Genomic DNA, 15,992 nt, shown 5'->3' on the forward strand with positions numbered 1-15,992 from the left:
TAATTTGTGTTAATTTTGGCAAGGAGCGCATAAAAATAGTTTCAGTTTGACTTGTATTCAGAGAAATTGACGAGGTTTTGTTTAGCTTTTGTTTAGCGCGTCAGAATTTGGATGCAAAAATTGATGGAATCTAATATTTTACATCATGCAAATATCAGCACAAAGGCAAAACTAAGATGATTTTACCTGTAATACTTTAGTTTTTAATCAAATTTGCCTCATTCATTGAAGCTTTTCTTTAATTTTTGTGTTCATGAGTTGCGTTTAAGTTTTAGTTTCAGTCAAACCCTGATTGCGTGTCATGAACAAACCGTGCTATTGTCGGCTAAAGTGAAAAAAAAGTCCAGCTACATTTGTTGTTTACTTAATATCCCATTTCTCCTTCGCCCGCAACCTCATTTGTGCAAGATAACTCAAAAAGTTATGGACAGATTTGGATGGAAATTTCAGGAAATGTTGATACTGGCACAAGGAACAAATGATTAAATTTTGGTGGTGATCGAGGTTGGGGGTGGGGTGGGGGCACTGATCTGCCTTGGCGGTGGTCTGCGCTCGCCGAGTGCTTGTAGTTCATTTTTGTGGTGTTGAAGTTTTAATACAGTTCAGAAAATGTCATTATTTTATTTATTTTGTCATTTTGTTTTTTAATTTGTGTTAATTTTGGCAAGGAGCGCATAAAAATAATTTCAGTTTGACTTGTATTCAGAGAAAATGACGGGGTTTTGTTTAGTTTTTGTTTAGCGCGTCAGAATTTGGATGCAAAAATTGATGGAATCTAATATTTTACAACATGCAAATATCAGCACAAAGGCAAAACTAAGATGATTTTACCTGTAATACTTTAGTTTTTAATCAAATTTGCCTCATTCATTGAAGCTTTTCTTTAATTTTTGTGTTCATGAGTTGCGTTTAAGTTTTAGTTTCAGTCAAACCCTGATTGTGTGTCATGAACAAACCGTGCTATTGTCGGCTAAAGTGAAAAAAAAAGTCCTGCTACATTTGTTGTTTACTTAATATCCCATTTCTCCTTCGCTCACAGGCTCATTTGGGTGGTAATATGTTGAAAATGCCCAGTGTACGGTGGGCAGGGAGTCATTACAATGCCGAGTAATCAATCATTCTGGATGCTGAAAGGTTCAATCAATTAGATATAATGGCTTCATTTATGTTCAGCTTTAAGCTCCATTCATCATACTCAGGAGCAGTCGTCCTTGTCCCAAAAATTGGCGTTGAAATCTGAAGGCTGGGCTTTATTTGGCCAAACCCTGGGAGCAGTGACACACCGTTTGACTTTGAACTGAGGATCGTGGTTATCGGATTTTCTTTTTAAAATGCCACCCATCAAATGTCCACAGGTGGTCCTGTTTGAGATGAAATATGCTCCTCTGCGCTATTACCCATAAATCCTCTGGTTGCAGAGGCTTTGTCTTTTACTGGTAAAATTTTTTCCGTCGTCAAAGCTACAGTGGAAAGTATTTTTATTATGTCTTAACCCATAAAGACTCAGACATCCACAGATGACCAAACCCACCGACTGATCTGGACTGTTTAATACCTGTTGAACCACTAATCCTATCAATACATGTAAATAATTGGTGTAAAATACAGTTTGTCGTCTTTTCGTGGTCATCAGATATGACCCATTTGGGCGTTCAGAGGCTCCGTAGTTACCGTGGAAACACCATTATCTTCTACAACATTGATTCATCAATGGCAGCGGGTGGAGACACTGGGTTTTATGTTTGATTAATGAAATATTTTGCTTAAGAAGTGACTTTATCTTCTTTTTTTTTTTTTTTTCTAATAATATAAAAAAAAAAAAATTACCTGAGCCTCTATGAACATCTGTCTACATGGTCAGTAAATTCAATAGGGAATGTAAGTTTGTATTTTGTGTGATATTTTTAATACAGTCCATTTTTGCACTAATTGTTTTTGCTGCTAAACAGAAACAGAGCTGTTAAAGGGATTGTTATTGTTCCTGCGACAGTGACAATAAAGATCTATTCTATTCTATTGTATTCTATTGTATTGTATTGTATTGTATTCTATTCTATTCTATTCTACTCTGTTCTTTTCTATCCGATTCCATTCTATTCTATTCTGTTCGATTCTATTCTGTCATATTTTATTCTGTTCTATTCTATTCTGTTCTACTCTATTCTATTCTATTCTATTCTATTCTATTCTATTGTATTCTATTCTGTCATGTCATTTTCTATTCTATTCTATTCTGTTTTATTCTATTCTATTCTATTCTGTTCTATTCTATTCTATTCTACTCTGTTCTTTTCTATTCGATTCCATTCTATTCTATTCTGTTCGATTCTATTCTGTCATATTCTATTCTATTCTATTCTATTCTGTTCTACTCTATTCTATTCTCTTCTATTCTATTCTATCCTATTCTGTCATGTCATTTTCTATTCTATTCTATTCTATTCTATTCTATTCTATTCTATTCTATTCTATTCTATTCTATTCTACTCTGTTTTATGCTATTCTATTCTATTCTACTCTGTTTTATTTTATTCTATTCTATTCTATTCTGTTTTATTCTATTCTATTCTGTTCTATTATACTCTGTTTAATTTTATTGTACTCTGTTCTATTCTATTCTATTCTATTCTATTCTATTCTATTCTATTCTATTCTATTCTATTCTGTTTTATTCTATTCTATTCTGTTCTATTCTGTTCTATTCTATTCTATTCTATTCTACTCTGTTTTATGCTATTCTATTCTATTCTATTCTACTCTGTTTTATTTTATTCTATTCTATTCTATTCTGTTTTATTCTATTCTATTCTGTTCTATTATACTCTGTTTAATTTTATTGTACTCTGTTCTATTCTATTCTATTCTATTCTAAATAGTGCTAAATCACTTCCTAAAGGTTAAAAGATAGTTCATCTCTTTCTGGGTTCAGATGCTCGGTCTGTGCTTCTCCTCCGTTCACATTTGTTGGTTGAACTGGAATGAAGTCACCTCCATGAGGCTGTGAGAAGGCTTTCAGCGTCTGAAATCAAAGCAGACAGGGCACCCCTTCATGCACAGATTAGATCAAGATGTTGCCTTGGAAAGAGGCCCTCACCTGCTCCTTATTACCCTGCTGGGGAATCCTTCTAGACTTTACCGTTCCTCCGCTCCGCAGGACAGGAAGACCAGGAAAAGAGGGCTTTCAGAAATGCGGTGTGAAGTGAAAGGCGTCGTCTGGATTGTAAAGCAGACGTCTTCGCCATGTGGACGCTGGCCGGTGGTTGACTCCGCCCGTTCCGCTGGGCGTCGCAGGGCAGACGCAGCATCTGTCGCCTGGGGGGTCGATCGAAACAGTCGAATGAACCGAATTAACGGAACCATTTGGAAAGCACTTTGGGTTTTTTCAGTCGTTTATAAAGCAAAAAAGGTCGAGTTGTTTATTGGTTACAGACTCCTAAAGTTTCAGCAAGTGGAAATAAGAGGGAAAAAAAGCAGAATGTAACTTTTGTGTCAGTTCCCAAATGAATTTTTACTGTCTATTTAACTCATAAATACCCAAAAAAAAACATCGTTGACCAAAACCATTTACTGATCTAAGCTGTTTAACCCTTTCATGCATGAATTATGAGAACCTTAATCAAGATTTTTTTTTTTTCCTGAGTGTTTTTATTCTTCTTTAGGCATGAAAAAAACAATGCAATTATTATTATTTTTTTAAATGAACCTATTTTTCACGGAGTTACAAAAATGTCCACTCAGCTGGACACCATGTGTTTTAATTTTTGAAGCTCAGAAACATGCATTTACTGACAAACTGTGTGAAAACTATGACATAGAAGCATTTTCATCCTCCTGAGACCCAGCAATGCATTTTTGTCTGTAGGGGACAAAAGTGTGACAGTTTTACTTGCTGTCCATTGCAAAGAATATTCTATTAAAAAAATAATAATAATAAAATAAAAAAAAAAAAAAAAAAAAAAATAATAATAATAATAATATGTATCTGAAAAACAAACAAACAAAAAAACTGTTCCATTATGCAGTTTCCAATCAAGACAACTGTTTAATGGAAAAAAGCTAAAATTTTCATTTTCCTCGGTCTCAGGAGGTTAATGCTGTTAATCTGATGTTTTCTCACATTTTAACATACTATAATACTAATTATTACTCACTCAGATAATATGCAAAAAAACCAAACAAACAACTTTTTGTTTAAAAAACAAAAACAAAACTCTGTTAATTACAGTCTAATTACAGTTAGTAATTGATTTAGATAAAAGAATAGGAAAGTTACAGGAATGTCAGTATATGGGATGGTGCATTAGTGTCCACTGTATTGGTTGATATTGAACTAAAACAACAAAACCCATGAATATACAAGAGTACAGGTGGAGAAGAACTGTCCACTGGAGTAACCACTGTGCATGAAAGGGTTAATACCTGGTGATCCACTAATCCTATCAATACATGTCAGTAATTGGTGTAAAATACAGTTTGTCATCTTTTCATGGTCATCAGATACTGTATGACCCATTTGGACATTCAGAGGCTCCGTAGTTACCATGGAAACACCGTCATCTCCTACAACATCAAGCCCGTGTACATGCACACCAATACTCCGATCATTATCCGATTTCTAGAGTTATCAGATTACACTGGTCTACAATTTTTTAGAAATGATTTGCTTCAGAGATTAAATGTGCTAAATGTTACGTATTTTAATAAGATTAATTGAAAAATAAATGACAAAAGTGCCGATTTGCTGATGTTTTCAAGGTATATGATTAAGTGTTATTACGCATATATATTGGTTTATGTACATTTATATTATAGTTTTATAAATCTTCCACTAAATAGAACCTGTAAAGTGAATGTATTCTAATGTGCAGACAGTGTTTTGAAGTAGATCTTGTAGCTCTGGAACAATAAAACACATTCAAGTGTTGCGTTTTCATTGGCACTGAGTATATAAGCTATGGGTGGATCAAATTGGAGGCTAATCGGAGTTGTTTTGAATTTTTTATGCATTTTCGAAAATTGCTCAATGATGAGAGACAGGAAAATTGTAGATTTTGTGACCTTGCTGTGACCTTGAACTTTGGCCTACTTGGCCCAAAATTTAATGGGTTGGTCCCAGGGCCTAGGCCTATCTGTGGGTACAATTAGGTAAAGATGGTTGGAATAGTTTTCCTGTAAAGTTGATAACAAACAAACAAACAAACATGCAAACAAACACACACAAAGCAAAGTGATCGCAATACCTCCTGGCAGAGGTAATAATTAATAATAGGGATGCTCCGATACCGATACAAGTATTGGGCATCGGCTCCGATACTCAGTGTGTGTACTCGTACTCATACTCGTAAAAGTAATCCAATACAAATGCACCGATACCACTTACAGCTGTTTGACATTCCCAGTTCAGTGCAGCAGGTACGTGGTGGTGGAATAATGTGTGTGGAGTGTGAAGAGTGTGGAGATTTAACCAAATAAATGACGGTGATAAAAGTAACGCTGACTGCAAGTAACATTACAGACACAGACAGATACGGACGCAGCATTCTGTCCGTCCTCTGCGTACATTCCGTCCGTTTTCCAGGTGCTGGCGGATAGGTAAACAGACGGAGAATACCAGCAGGAGTACGGAGCGGTGCGGACCGCCGCCAGTGGAAGTGAAAACGAAATTTATCACTCATTTCTCTTTTCTCTTCCTGCTGAAGCTAAGCTGTTAAACCTTACCATCGAAAACGCTGCAATATTAGTATCACATTAGTGTTACCGCTGTCGTCTCCATGTTTGTTAGTACTGACTTTCTTCATCTTCTTCTCAAAAAATCTTTACTCTTCTTCATGGTATTTGTCCAGTATGGTTAATTCAGAGCGGTGCCTCCCGGTGGATTAATTGAAAAACGCTCATTCCAACACGTTAAATGTCAGTAGCAGCACTTTGTTCCAGTCAGACTAATGACAACGACAATACAGCACATTTACGAAAGGAACTAAGAACTGGAATGGGATTATTAAGTACTCGTACTCGGTCTGGAAAAAAGTGGTATCGGTGCATTCCTAATTAATAATACTAATACAGATGACTTTTACTTGCAGTAGAATCTACTCCCATATACTATATATTTGTACTATTTCCTTTGACTTATTGCTGCTAAAATCTGGATCGTCACGTTGTACACTTTCATTCATACTAATTTTATTCCCGATCCGTGATAATACATTGGTTGTGGCCTTTTTGCGCTCTCCCATCTGTGTGGGTTCTTTCGGGGTTAATTGGTCACTAAATTACGCAGAGGATTAAATGGTTACAGGAAATGAACGTCATTAAGTAATTTTGTGACAATGACACACACAGTTTTTAAGGCTTTAATGCAGTTTGTGCAGCCAAGGACAGCACAGAATGACTGAAAATAACATATAACATATTTGTGCGTCTTTGTGTTAAACTTCCTGATACTTTTATTTTGTTGAAATCATAAAGTCATTGAGTCTAATACCTGTTTACTATACATTTAGGGCTTCTACTTGACATGTAAACAGCAAAAACTGAGATTTTTAGACTGATTTGTGTGTGTTTCCAGGTGGGTTAGGAAAACAAAGAGACTAAAAAGATCAGAAGATGAGACTAAAACTAATGTCATCACACCCAATGTCATGACTTCATACATTCCTGTTAGTGCTTTGTGTCATGAACCTGCACCTGAAACATCAAATATACATCATGGAAGTCAGTGTATGACCTGTAGAAAACTGAGGTCACCACCGACACCTTTGGGAGATGGAAAATGGATTAGTGCGGTGATGAAACCTTTAAAATATGAAGAATACACTTAATAACCCAAATAACACTTAATGTCACTTTAAGTTAAATGTATAGCTGAACTTGTTGTTAAACCCACCCACACTAATGCTGATATTTTGCTAAAAGGGTATTTTCCTCTATGTTTGTTCCTCTCATCCACATGTAAACAGTATATTTTGTAACCGTATACATGCTTATTTGGTGTACATATTTCTGAATTGTAGTAAATAGTTAGATTTTTGTATATTTCAGTAGATTAGTTATACTCAAGTACCAGAAGTGATTTCTCACAGACTGCAAGGGAAGCCCGGCTTCCCCTAAAACTACAAAAATTAAATGGTCAAATATGTTCGGTTGTGTTGACAATTCATTGACTACAAATGTGTTAGAACATCTCACATCTTCATCTCACTGTCAACTTGCATGCAGCCTGTTTCAGTCGCTCCACCTTATAACCTCATAATTATAATTACACACAACCGTATTTTTGCACACCATATATATTTCTTTAATTATTATATTGTTAATCTATTGTTTAGTACATATTGTACAAATTGCTGTTCTAATTTTGTGACTCAATAGAGTGTTTTAATATGAATATTTGGGCTTCATATGTATGTTTTGTTTTTCTTTTTTGTTGTATTGATAATTTCTTTCCTGCTACTTTTTATTACATTCTAATGGAGTGACTGGAACACCTAATAATTTCCTCCTGGGATTAATGAAGAATTCTCCACTGCAAAAAAGGCCAGTACAAAAATAAGAAAATTAAACCCATTATTGGTTTAAAATGTCTTATTTTATGTTAAATTATCTGCCAGTGCAGTAAGAAAATTGCACTTATCAAGCTTTCTTATACTAAGAAAATTTTATCTAAGGATTATAAAATGCTAAAATTGTTATTTTAAGCAGAATATACTCGTTTGAAGTCGTCATAGAAGGATTTTTTTTAAATCTAAATATATGGTCTTATTAAGTTATAATGACTCAATAGCAGAGACGATTTCTCATAAACTGCAAGGGAAGCTCGGCTTCCCCTAAAATTACAAAAATTAAATGGTTAAATATGTTCGGTTGTGCTGACATTTCATTGACTACAAATGTGTTAGAACACGTTCATCTCACAGACGAGTTTGTTCAGAATCAGTTTTATCACAAACCAACAGACTCCATGTTGTTCACTTCTCCTCCATTCCCGTGTCTCTGTTTTCTCATTCCATCTCTGCTCAGTGCATTTGTCCGTAGACTCTCAGCGTCCATGCACTTCAATGGGACTGAGTGGAACAGTTTTATTCATTGCCTCAAAACTGGACGGTAATTGGATAAATGCCACGATGTTGTCCCGCCCCCGGACGCTTGGCGTCTCTGGGGGTGAATGGAGCTGTGGGCGGAGCTCGGCCGGGCTGGACGCCGAGCTTCCATGTGCTGATTGGAGGATCAGTCGAAAGGCTGAATCCTGTTTGATTGACAGCTGTTTTCAGATCTACTCCTTCACTGACACAGTTCAGTTTAATGTGTTTATGTTTATGTTTATGCATTTGGCAGACGCTTTTTTCCAAAGTGACTTACAGGGGAAAACCAGTCAAATCACTCAATCAATCAAATTTTATTTATACAGGGTGAGTCAGAAAAAACGCTCTTTCCATTTAAGGAAATTGTACTGCTAAAACGGAAACACTGATTTTCCTTTTGACCATACAATCATATTGATGTGGTTATTGAGCATGTCTGGTGATGTAGTCATAGATTTATTGCATTGCATAAGAGAGAGAAGGTCCATTGTTTATTGGGCACTGAAATACCTGCCAACACAATCCCCAGCCTTGACCCCCCTTGATTTTTTCTTGTGGGGGTATCTTAAAAACCGTGTGTATCAGACTGTTCCACAAACTCTTCAGGAACTCCGAAATCGCATCACGGCTGAAATCCAAGCCCTACGACGAACACGAATGGCGAGAAGAGCTGTGTTAGAGATGCGACAACGAGCACAGATTTGCATCAGTCTGAATGGTAGCCAGGTTGAAGGTCGTGCCGGACGACTTCGTTGAGACAAAACATTTTGATGGCGAGTAAACATGCTGTAATGGTTGACAATTTCAATTTCATTCACGGTGGCATAAACTGTGTTGGCAGATATTTCGGTGCACAATAAACAATGGACATTCCCTCTGTTATGCTATGTCATAAATCAATGATTCAATCGCCAGACATGCTCAATAACCACATCAATATGACTGTATAATCAAAAGAAAAATAAGCATTTCCATTTCAGTGGTACAATTTCTTTAAATGAAAAGAGCGTTTTTTCTGACTCACCCTGTATAGCGCCAGATCACAAAAAAGTTATCTCATGACACTTTATACAGGGTGGCGAAGCAAAATTTACAATATTTTGAGGCAGGGATTGAAAGACAGTGTATGACCAGTTAGTTTATTGAAAGTCATGAGAATTTATTTGCCATAAGAAAATGTACATAACAGAAAATGTTTTTATTCTATGTGTCCTCCTTCTTTCTCAATAACTGCCTTCACACGCTTCCTGAAACTTGCGCAAGTGTTCCTCAAATATTGGGGTGACAACTTCTCCCATTCTTCTTTAATAGTATCTTCCAGACTTTCTCGTAATAGTTTTGCTCATAGTCATTCTCTTCTTTCCATTATAAACAGTCTTTATGGACACTCCAACTATTTTTGAAATCTCCTTTGGTGTGACGAGTGCATTCAGCAAATCACACACTCTTTGACGTTTGCTTTCCTGATTACTCATATGGGCAAAAGTTTCTGAAAAGGTATGGATAATAGTGTTAGGTATGATTATGACATCAATATATGTTTGGTTTCAAAACAATTGATGTAGTGCCTGCTGAGAAAAAACAACTAAATGTTCATTGTAAATTTTGCTTCCCCACCCTGTATATAGAGTTGGTCAAAACCAGACTCTAAGCCAATTTACAGAAACCCAACAGAATCCTCCATCCTACCGTCACACATTCTGCTGCAAAATTGAGAGAGAAATCACTGCGACAGTACTTGTTCATTTCTTGCACTGTAAATAAAACACACTCATTGTACTTCCTTGTTTCAATTTAACATAATTTCAACGTTTTCTTGTTTACTTGGTACGATAAGGTCACTGACCATTTTCTTAAAAAGGAACGGAGGGACGAATTTATGTTTAAATAACTTGACTTTTTTTTTTTTTATTAATTTTTTTTTATGTAAGCCGACAATGAGCTTCCCCTGTCTGAAAGACGAGCAGCCGCCACTGCCTAGTACTATATGTAGCCTATATTTAGTATAAATATGAAGAAAATACATGATTTTCACTGAAAAAACACAAAATACAGAGGATATTATAAAAAATGGCCATAAATCACTTTAATTCAAAGGGAGGTCACAGTAAATACGACTGCTGTGGTTTATAGAAGCTGTTTTGACCTGAAACTTCAGGTTTTTTCTGCTATTCATACTTTACTAGTAGTGTCACTGAGGCCTGCAGCAGGTCAGTGTCTAACTTTCTTATCTTTATTCTTGTTTTAATGTAATTCAGGTGTGTAACAACAATAAGAACTGTCACTGTGAGGCTCACTGGGCACCTCCGTTCTGCGACAAGACTGGTTTTGGAGGCAGTGTGGACAGTGGGCCCATCAGATTAGCAGGTAATGTATAGATGCAAGTACAGGACTGAGTGTGTTCAACATGCACAGTTAAAACAGACCTGATTTCAGCTTTGTAATGAAGCATTTTCCAGAAAACTGTCATTTTATCATCATTATTCAAAAGCAACACATTGAAAGATTTTCAGTGGACAAGAAAGAGATGAAAAATTGCAAATAGAAAAAAAAAAAGCTAAAAACAAAGCTGCATAAAATGTTAATACTCCAGTACACACACTTGCACACTTCTATATATATGTTTCTTTTAATTAGCATATTGATGATACATTGTCTAAAATTGTTGTTTTGTGTTTTGATAGGTGTTTTAATATGTATATTTGGTTTATACACACATACACACACTCTACATCAATGAAAATTTTACACTTGATTTTTTTGTTTTTTTTATTTTAATAATAAATGAGTAATTATATTTTTTTCCAAATAAACTCTACTTTTATTTATTGCTGTACAATTCTATACATTAAATTTAATGAATGCTGTGTATTATTGCATGATCAAGGCCAATACATCTGACAATAAAATAAATGGGATGTTTTCATTGCACGTATATGTATATGTGTGTGTGTATGTATATGTTTATATGTATATGTGTGTGTATGTGTATATGTATGTATATGTTTGTATGTATATGTGTATATGTATATGTTTATATGTATATGTGTGTGTATGTGTATATGTATATGTACGTATATGTTTGTATGTATATGTGTGTGTATGTGTATATGTGTGTATGTATATGTTTATATGTATATGTGTGTATGTGTATGTGTATATGTATGTATATGTTTGTATGTATATGTGTATATGTATATGTTTATATGTATATGTGTGTGTATGTGTATATGTATATGTATGTATATGTTTGTATGTATATGTGTGTGTATGTGTATATGTGTGTATGTATATGTTTATATGTATATGTGTGTATGTGTATATGTATGTGTATGTATATGTTTATATGTATATGTGTGTGTATGTGTATATGTATGTATATGTTTGTATGTATATGTGTGTGTAGGTGTATATGTATGTATATGTATGTATATGTTTGTATGTATATGTATGTGTATGTGTATATGTATATGCGTGTGTATGTATGCGTTTATATGTACGTGTGTGTATGTGTATATGTGTGTGTATGTTTATATGTATATGTGTGTATGTGTATATGTATATGTTTGTATATGTTTGTATGTATATGTGTGTGTATGTGTATATGTGTGTGTATGTGTATGTTTATATGTATATGTGTGTATGTATATGCATGTGTGTGTATCTATATGTGTGTGTGTATATGTATTTATATGTGTGTATGTATGTATATGTACGTGTGTGTGTATTTGTATGTGTATGTGTGTATGTATATGTGTGTATATAAGTGTGTGTGTATGTATGTATATGTACGTTTGTGTATGTATTTGTATGTGTATGTATGTGTGTGTACGTATATGTGTGTATGCATGTATATGTACGTGTGTGTATGTATTTATATGTGTGTATGTATGTGTATGTACGTGTATGTATGTATTTGTATGTGTATTCGTGTATGTATATGTGTGTATGCATGTATATGTACGTGTATGTATTTGTATGTGTGTATGTATATATACTGTATGTGTATGTGTGTGTATGTGAATGTGTTTATGTATTTGAGTGTATGTGTTTGTGTATGTATATGTACTGTATATGTTTTTTATTTAAATTTGTTTTATACCTAAATATACCAACTACAACACAACCTCCTCTGGGTTTAATAAAGTTCTCAGACTCTGATTCTGCTAAAGCTCTCGTAGTTGTTTTTTTTTTTTTTCTTAAAGCGCTAGTACTTCATTAAAGCTGCCTCCAGGTCGACCCTAACATGACCTCTGACCCCTCCTTTCCCTGTGTTGTTTGGGAGCAGACAGTGGGAATCTGATCGTGGGAATCCTGGTGGCTCTGCTGACCGTCATGGGCGCCGGTCTGGTCATCTGCCTGAAGAGAAAGACGCTAATGAACCTGCTCTTCACCAGTAAAAAGAACCCCATCGAGAAGCTCAGGTGCGTTTTTTCGGACGTTATTATCTTTCATTTTTCTATAAATATAAATACGGCATGAGGTGTGACAGACGCTGAGTGGGAGCTTTTACACTTCATCACACTCTGAGCCTAATTATTCTGTAATTTGTGTAATTTTATCATTTAAAATATGCATTGCTGTCTAAGTCTTATAATGAATATGAATGTACATTTATCACCACAAAGGAGGTCGTTTAATTATGATGCTGCGTTAAACATGTAGGTAAGAAAAGAACGAAGGAACTGAAGGATGGAGGGTTATGTTTTTGGAAAGACTCTGAATATTAACCCTTTCATGCATACTGGTCACTACAGTGGACAGCTATTCTGCAGCTGTTCTGTTGTATATTCATGGATTTTGTTGTTCTTTTTTTTTTTTTTTTTTTTAACACAGATCTTTATTAAAGTTTTAAGACACTACATATCTTTTCTGACATGAATTGGTAATATTATGTAGATCTCTCCTGAGCATAAACCCCCAGAATCACAAGCCCTCCCCATAGTTTTCACACAATTTATCAGTAAATACATGTTTCTGTGCGTCAAAAATTAAACGTGTGGTGTCCAGCTGAGTGGACATTTTTGCAACTTCATGAAAAATCGGTTCATGAGAATTTTTTTTTTTTTTCATTATTATTTTTTTTATGTTTTTTTTTTTTTTTTTCAGAAGAAAATTTTCAATCACATTGTTTTTTCATGCCTAAAGAGGAATAAAAACACTCAGGAAAAAATTTTGATTAAGGTTCTCATAATTTGTGCATGAAAGGGTTAAAGCCATAAATTCAACAAAAAAAAATAATACAAAAGCTTTTAAACCTTACCCGACAAAACACTGCAATATTAGTATCACATTAGTCTTGCCTCTGTCGTCTCCATGTTTGTTATTACTGACTTTCTTCTTCTTCTTCTCAAAAAAACTTTACTCTTCTTCGTGGTATTTGTCCAGTATGGTTAATTCAGAGCGGCGCCCCCTGGTGGATTAATTGAAAAATGCTCATTCCAACACATTAAATGTCAGTAGCAGCACTTTGTTCCAGTCAGACTAATGACAACGACAATAAAGCACATTTACAAAAGGAACTAAGAACTGGAATGGGATTATTAAGTACTAGTATCAGTACTCGGTATTGGCAAGTACTGTAAATTCTGGACTAAAGACCACACCTGAATATAAGCCATAGACCCTAATTTTAGAAAGAAAATCAGTTTTGTACACGTATAAGCTACACCAGTTTATAAGCCGCGGGTGTCCACCAGTGGTGATTTCTCACAGACTGCAAGAGAAGCCCGGCTTCCCCTGTCATTATGAAAATTAAATGGTTAATTATGTTCGGTTGTGTTGACATTTCATTGACTACACATGTGTTAGAACACGTTCATCTCACAGACGAGTTCGTTCAGAATCAGCTTTATCACAGATCATCAGACTCCATGTTGTTCACTTCTCATACATTCCCGTTGCGCTGTTTCCTCATACGATCTGTGGTCAGTGCATTTCCCCGTTGAAGCCTGGCTTCTATGGGAGTCTATGGGACCGAGTGGAACCTTTTTTTCCATTGCGTCAAAACTGGACGGTAATTGGATAAAGGTTTTCTTTGAGTTCAAATGAAATTCTTCCCTGTATGTAAATGGGTCTGCTAGTGTGAGCTTGCTGTCATATCTATAGGTTGATTCGTTGTTAATATGATGATTAAAAAACAAAAGACAAAAAAACGAGGCAACAAAAGGATAGTAATAAAAGCACATTTTCTCTTTCTTTTTTTTTTGTTGGTGGACTTATCGGGGTTTCCTTTGGATTCGTGCCGATACAGGATTGACTTGCTTATGCGCCGGCTGTGGATTCACAGACTTAAAATGACTTGAAAGACACTTGAAAGTGAACAAATTTTTGTTTTTCGTTAGAGTAGGACTTTTAATTTATTTTTAAAATATAAAGATTAAAAACAAGTAATTATGTCTGTTGTAATTTCATTTTCATTTAACATTACGCACGACGTGCCCATTAATTCTGAGATGCTTTACATTTATGACGTCTCTGGAGAGCTTTATTGGGTGTTTTCATTCAGAGTTTTGTTTTATATATTTGCGAAACAGTATTAATATTTGAAGGTAGGGCTGCTCAATTATAGAAAAAAAAAATCACGATTATTTTAGCAATAATTGAAATCACGATTATTAAAAACGATTATTTGTTAACCTTAAAGTTGTTTCTTTTTTTCTTGCAAAACAATGTAAAATATACTCTTTAAACATAAATAAAGCTTTTAACCACTAAAACAAAGTATTTTCACTTTTGTACGAAACAAAAAATCTTTGAAATCAAATAAGTGTACTGTAAATTCAAGTATGTTTCCTTTTGTAAACAAATACTGCACTGGAATTAAACTGCTATAGACTTGCCATAGAACTGTAACAATAAAAAAAAAAAACTCACGTAAAGTGCAAATTATAAATTCAAGTATGTTCAATGTAGTATGAAACAGTAAATTCAGTGGCGTGCCGTGAGGTTTCAGTTCAGACCTTCTGTATACATCAGCCATCTACAGGGTGTCCCATAATTCTCCATACATAGGAGACATAATACATATGGTTCTAACATGTATTTCTTTATATTTCTTCTTTATAGTTCTTCAGCAGTGGAGGACACGCATTGAAATGTGTTCCCGACAAAATGGCAGTCATATAGAGCATATTATATAAATAAAAATGGTTTATGTCAAGAAACGTTTATTTTTCCTATGTATGGAGACTTATGGGACACCCTGTAGAATACGCACGTTAGGGTTATACGGGTTAGGGTTAGGTTAATACGGGACTTGCAGCGTAAAGAGATTCGGAGACTGAAGATTGCATTGCGGACGAAGTTGTTTTTATGCGTTTTAGTTTTTCATAAGATAAAGAATATGATAAAGGTGGCGGTGGTTAAACTTTAGATGGCGACAAAGGTTTGTTGTGTTAGCGGTCGGTGCGGACACAACTACGAAACACTTTTTGCACGTGATGTGTTTTTGCTCTTCGTCTTCTTCATCAAACCCAAAGTGATTCCATACAATTGAATTGGACTTGCCTTTTTTGTTTACCAAGCACTTCTGCTGTGATTCTCCTGCCATTTTTCCAGACCACTAGGTACAACTTTCCTCTTGGGGTGGACCTGCCGGCTAGCAGGCAGCAGTAGCTTAGAGGGGGGTGGGGCAGAGCAGCTCATGGGAGCTTGCGTGCGCGTGAATTAAAACAACTCAAAATTAATAATCGTTTTTTCTTGATTACATAATTTTTGTAATCGTTGCGTGTAATAATCGAAATCGTAATTGAATTTCGATTAATTGCACAGCCCTATTTGAAGGTTTACTATTTTTCCTTCAAAGTTCCCCTTTTGTGTGTGTTAATATTAACTTTATAAAGGTTAAGTTGTTAATGTTATCCTTTCCCTTCATACCTGTTAACTACAGACAGATTCTTCCCTGGGGTG

At 35.1% G+C, this 15,992-nt stretch overlaps 1 protein-coding gene across 1 annotated transcript in view; it reads left to right on the plus strand.

Annotated features, from left to right (window-relative positions):
* Positions 1 to 15,992, plus strand: part of adam12a (ADAM metallopeptidase domain 12a) — a 505,639-nt gene that overhangs the window by 468,229 nt on the left and 21,418 nt on the right. The window contains exons 18-19 of the mRNA XM_030122462.1: positions 10,340 to 10,448; positions 12,370 to 12,505. Of these exons, the coding sequence (XP_029978322.1) occupies positions 10,340 to 10,448; positions 12,370 to 12,505 (245 nt within the window). The remainder of the gene's footprint in view (positions 1 to 10,339; positions 10,449 to 12,369; positions 12,506 to 15,992) is intronic.

The sequence above is a fragment of the Sphaeramia orbicularis genome, chromosome 19 (genome assembly GCF_902148855.1).
Source record: "Sphaeramia orbicularis chromosome 19, fSphaOr1.1, whole genome shotgun sequence".
Classification (NCBI taxonomy): Eukaryota; Metazoa; Chordata; class Actinopteri; order Kurtiformes; family Apogonidae; genus Sphaeramia; species Sphaeramia orbicularis.